Here is a 5,695-nt window from a genome sequence, read left to right as displayed (position 1 = left end):
GCTCGTACAACGAGCTTATCAGCTATTACGAATCACGTAATATCGAACATAAGTACTTTTCGGGGATTGACCTCTCATTTCAAACGTGAGTATAATAAAAGACTGGCTTCGTGGTTTACGCTTCAGTCTTAACTTAACAGTGATTGAAGTAACAGTTAAGGAATAATACAAAAGAGAGAACAAAAGTGGAGATACTTTTGAAGAAATTAGTGAAATTGTATAATAGTGATTTCATGTGTATTTAAAAAAAAAGTTTCCAACCAATTGATAGGTATGTAAATTATATGATTCTACAGAAGAACATTGTTTCGAAATCCTCCAATAACACTATCTTTCACAATCAAGTGAAATAATATTGAACAACATGAAGACTGATTTTCTTTTTCTTCTTTCGTTATTAATTTTGAGTGTATGGCATTTCATTATAGTGTAAGATGTTTTTAAATGTTTTAAATGTCAGTGTTCACCTACAGCTATCGCGCGGTTTTTATTGTTTTTAGTGATATTATGTGTCCGTTGGGTTCTTTTTTTTGAAAATTTGGTTCTTATACTAGGTGTATGCTCAAGATATGGGGCTAATGAAATCCCATTTGTTGGAATCTATCAATTATTTGTTGAGTTGTACCTAAAAGTAAACGCGTTTCATTTTATCTTAAGTTTTTCAAAACTAAAATGTCATATTATTGTTTGTCACAATAGACGGTAGTCCGATTAGTGATACTTATTTAAGTTTTACTGAACAGCAAACCAGAGAGTTCGAACGTTTTGATTATTTTGATTGTTTCTGAAGCATAATGATGTCTATGTTTTAATCCCGATTATGTAGCCACCATTCGTCGCTTATGGGCAATAAAGATTCATTTCGATAATTACCTTGATAATAATGAAAATATGAAAATTCAATTTTAAAGTTAAATCGTGCTTTCGTAGGATCGCATCAAAACAAAACTCTCCAATTGTTCAAGATTTGAAAGACATAAGTTTTTCAAATAAATTCGAGCGTGTATATTATGGCACTGCCATAATGGCAGTATGAACATTTGAAAATTACATCGAACAAATGTAATAAAACTAATTTTCATTTTATTTGTATTTTAGTTGGACGATTTTATGCAACAGAGAGCTTCGAAATAAATTAAAAGAAAAAGTGACATAGTAATCATGCCGGTCATTGTTGTTAATGATGAAAACACTCGTCGCAGTAAGGCGACACGAGCCCAGCGCGAAATCTTTTCCATTGAACAAACGCATCAGGAGGTTAGATGTAACCTTTGGTTTTATAAACACATCCGCGGTGCATTTGATCTAGAAACTCTAGGAAATGCAATCAAACGTCTTACTTCGAGAGTTCCATTGTTGCAGACACGGTTCGTCTATTCAGATGGAGAGCTATGGCAGATTTATGACAAGAGCATTCAACACAATTTAAAAACAATTGATGTCCGCACCCATTCTACGCCATTTGAAGAGGCGTTGCGAAAAATGAAGAAAGCTGTGAATCAATCGGGCGGCATGACCGACGATCATCTCTGCGAGTTTACGGTCTACAGCATCGATGATACTAATTACATACTGTATGCGCGATTTCATCACAGCATCATCGATATCAGGTCATGGGCAAAGTTTGAATCCCTGCTTGCTGTCGTTTACAATGATTTGAAGAATGGTAATAAAATCACGGTGCAGCCTAAGTTACACTTTGGTGCACTCTCACACGCTGACACTATTTATCAAGCTTCAGACGAGTACGAAAAGGACGAGACATTCTGGCGGGCTTATGTTCAGCCATTGAAGCGCTTTGCTTACACTCAACGATGTATCAACTCTGCAGGAAAGAAGACCACTCATCGTCATAAAATGCCGTTAAGTATCGGCGAACGTCGAAAATTGCAAAAGGTAGCTGCGGCAATGAATATTCCGGAATCATTTCTTTACGTTGGCGTTTCAGCCTTACTGCTCCGAAGCATTCTTGGGCGAGAGCACGTGAGTCTCAGTCTACCAGTGAATGGAACGGATTTGACTAATGAGCTAGGCATGACATTCAACGTCGTGCCATTGCTGTTGCATATCCCTGAGGATGCTACGATACACGAAGCCTTACTTCGAATCGCTCAAGAAACCAAATCAATCCTGAAACATCAGCGTTACCGAATCGAGGACATTTTGAAGTTCGCCAACTATAGCTCAAACGCTAGTTTTGGTCCTCATGTAAATATAATGTGCAGTAATCATGGGGAGAAGCTTTCAGGCTGTAGCTGTTCATCCCATTTCGGTGGAAACACTGATATCAATGACTTGCAAATAACATTCTGGGCAGATCGCCCAAACGGTCGACTTGACATTCTGCTCGAAGATATTCACGAAGGACATTCAGAACAACAACTCGCCACCTTAAGTGAACACATGTCTTTCATTCTAGACCAGGTTTTGTATGCGACCAACAGTACAGTTTCCACACTTGATGAACAATGTGGCGATGTCACAACCGTCGAGCTGAGCGAGAGTTTTTATGCTAATCGACGCAAGCCGATTGCAGCAGGCTTTTTGCAGTGGAGTCAATCCTGCGATGTCCTTATTCGTCACGTGTATTCCAATACGTGGGTGGGAAGCGGAGACAGTCCTTTTGCAGCAACAAAGGTGCTTCTTAGCGACCGGGCTGTGAGTATTAGTAAATTGGAACGCGTAGTGGATTCTGTGTGCAAAAAAGCACCTGGAACAGTGTTGACAATCGAAGAAAGTGCTTGGCATGTGGCTGCTGCTGACGGAGTCGTAAAAATGAGTCATTTTCTGGACGAATTTGGCCAAACTATCTCGGCTCGAACCCTTGCTAATCAATGCCATATCATCGAAGGTGGACAGCTTCCAATTGTCAAACCAGAGCAGATTGAATGGTTCGGCGAGGCACATACCCAAGCCATGATGGCACATCCACCTGCTCGCTGTCTTCATCAGTTATTCGAAGCGCAGGTGGAACACGATGGACAGGCAATTGCCGTTGAGTGTGAAGGACGTACTTTGAGCTACACAGAACTCAATGCCCAAGCAAATCAATTGGCACATTACTTGGTTGCACGAGGCGTCAAACCAGATGATCGCATCGCACTTTGCGTTGACCGCAGCACCACAATGATCGTAGCAATGCTGGGCATTATGAAAGCAGGTGGTGCATATGTACCACTCGATCCAGCTTATCCAAGTCAACGACTGAACCATATTCTACAGGATGCTAATCCTATATTTCTGTTGGCCGATGCTACTGGTCGGATCGCCTTGGGGGACCATCAAGTACCAGTAGTAGATATACAAGATCAGGCGTTATTTGCTAGCCTTCCAGCTGATAATCCAGATTCAACGAAGCTTGGACTCATTTCAAGTCATCTAGCCTATGTGATTTACACATCAGGATCGACCGGAACACCAAAAGGAGTGATGATTGAACATCGGTCGTTGTTCAGTCTTGTCCAAACCATACCACGATTCGAAGTGAGTCCTAACAGTCGTGTCCTTCAGTTCGCTTCCTGCTCTTTCGACAACAGTATCTGGGAAATCGTTTTAGCTCTAACGACTGGAGCCAGATTGTGTATGCCGAATGTCGAAGAGAGACTCACAGACACCGCTCTGCTTAAGTACATAAAAGCTAAAGGAATTACTCATGCAGATTTGGGCCCATCTCTTTTCCGCAACACGAAAAACCTAAGCGATTTAAATGGCATGAAAGTATTGATTTTAGGTAGCGAAGCCCCGAATTTATCTTTAATATCAGCCGCTAGTCGCCAAACTGTGGTTTATAATTTATATGGCCTGACTGAAACAACTGTCAACGCAACATTTTGGTTATGTCCCAAAGATTTCGACGGTGACTCAGTACCAATGGGCCGCCCGCTTCCATCCCATTGTCGTACATATGTGCTAGACTCAAATGGTGAACCAGTGCAACCAGGAGTCGAGGGAGAATTGTATATTGGTGGTGCTGGTTTGGCTCGTGGCTACCTAAACCGTCCTGAACTTACAGCAGAACGTTTTCTACCTGATCCATTCAGTGTCCAATCAGAAGCACGAATGTACCGTACTGGTGATCGAGCACGATATTTGCCTGATGGCAATTTGGTATATATGGGACGTATTGATCAGCAAGTGAAAATCCGTGGATTCCGAATTGAGCTCGGTGAAATTGAAGCCCATCTAGTCGAACATCCTCAAGTGCATGCAGCAGTGGTACAACCTTACGGCAATGGATCAGAGGCACGTCTAGTAGCTTATGTGGTGACCGAAACAGATACATCATTAGCTCAAGATTTGCGTAGCTATCTATCGACCCTACTGCCTGATTATATGGTACCAGTGGCTTATGTGTGTCTACAGTCCTTACCGCTCACACCCAATGGCAAGCTAGACCGACGAGCATTGCCGGCTCCGGATGAAGAGTCATTTGCTCGTGAGAAATATGAAGCGCCACAGGGTGAAATGGAAGAAAAAATGGCCAATATCTGGCGTGAACTGCTTGGCATTGAGCGTATTAGCCGATATGACAATTTCTTCGCTTTGGGAGGCCATTCGTTGTTGATCGTACGGCTTTTGGCAGAATTGAGACGAATTGGACTAGACACCACCGTAAGAGAAGTGTTCAATGCTCCCACTCTGTCAAAGCTGGCATCGACAATCATCCGTTACCATGCACTGACAATTCCACCCAATCTGATTACCACAGACAGCATGAAGATTACTCCAGAAATGTTGCCACTTATAAATCTTACGCAGGCAGAGATTGATACAATCGTTGCACAGGTACCTGGCGGTGTGGCCAATATTAAAGATATTTATGGATTGGCACCATTACAAAACGGTATGTTGTTCCATCATATGAAAGCTGAACGTGGTGACCCGTACCTAGTGATAAGCCGTATGGTGTTCACTGACAAGACAGCACTTATACGTTACGCGGCCGCCTTGCAACAGGTAATTGAGAGGCACGATATCCTTCGCACGGCCTTCATTTGGAAAGGTCTTAACGAACCGGCACAGGTCGTTTTACGCCAAGTTCCTTCGTTACTCACTGAGGTAACTATGGATGATACCAGTGACACGGTACTAGAACAATTAAGCCACCGCTTTGATCCACGTCACTACCGGTTGGATCTAACAAAGGCACCGTTATTGCGTTTGATTGCTGCTCCAACATCTGAGGGGAGCTGGGTGGTGCTGCAACTGTTGCACCATACAATTGCTGATCATTCAACAGATGATATACTAGCGGAAGAAATTCATGCGATCTTCGATGGACAAATTGAAAAATTGCCAACACCTACGTCATTCCGTCATGTTGTAGCCCAGGCGCGACTAGGAGCTAGTCCAGTTGAGTATAAACGATTCTTTAATCAAATGCTCGGTGATATTAACGAGCCAACTTTACCATTTGGTTTAAGTGACGTTGGGCTTGACGGAACTATGATTAATGAGGCACATCTAATGCTACCACAGACACTCAATGATCAGCTACGAGCTATTGCACGCAAGCTTCAGGTCAATTTGGCCAGTATTTGTCACTTGGCTTGGGCACAAGTACTTGCTCTAGCCAGTGGTCGCGAGGCAATAGTTTTTGGTACTGTGCTCATCGGCCGTTTACAGACTGGAGAAGAGAATAATAATATCATGGGACCGATGATCAATACACTCCCAATACGAATAGACGTCGATG

General features: G+C 42.5%; 1 protein-coding gene across 1 annotated transcript; it reads left to right on the top strand.

Annotated features, from left to right (window-relative positions):
• Positions 1-169: 169 nt before the first annotated feature.
• Positions 170-5,688, top strand: LOC129570272 (uncharacterized; the record flags this gene model as incomplete). Its single annotated transcript, XM_055449815.1, has 2 exons — positions 170-271; positions 1,099-5,688. A coding segment is annotated over exon 2 (4,527 nt), but the record flags the coding sequence as incomplete, so codon positions are not given.
• Between the last annotated feature and the right edge of the window lie 7 nt (positions 5,689-5,695).

This window comes from Sitodiplosis mosellana, unplaced genomic scaffold (assembly GCF_009176505.1).
Source record: "Sitodiplosis mosellana isolate CC-2019 unplaced genomic scaffold, AAFC_SMos_1.0 Smas_scaffold_49, whole genome shotgun sequence".
Classification (NCBI taxonomy): Eukaryota; Metazoa; Arthropoda; class Insecta; order Diptera; family Cecidomyiidae; genus Sitodiplosis; species Sitodiplosis mosellana.
The sequence above is the reverse complement of the archived record's forward strand: the minus strand, read 5'-3'. Positions and strand labels throughout refer to the sequence as shown.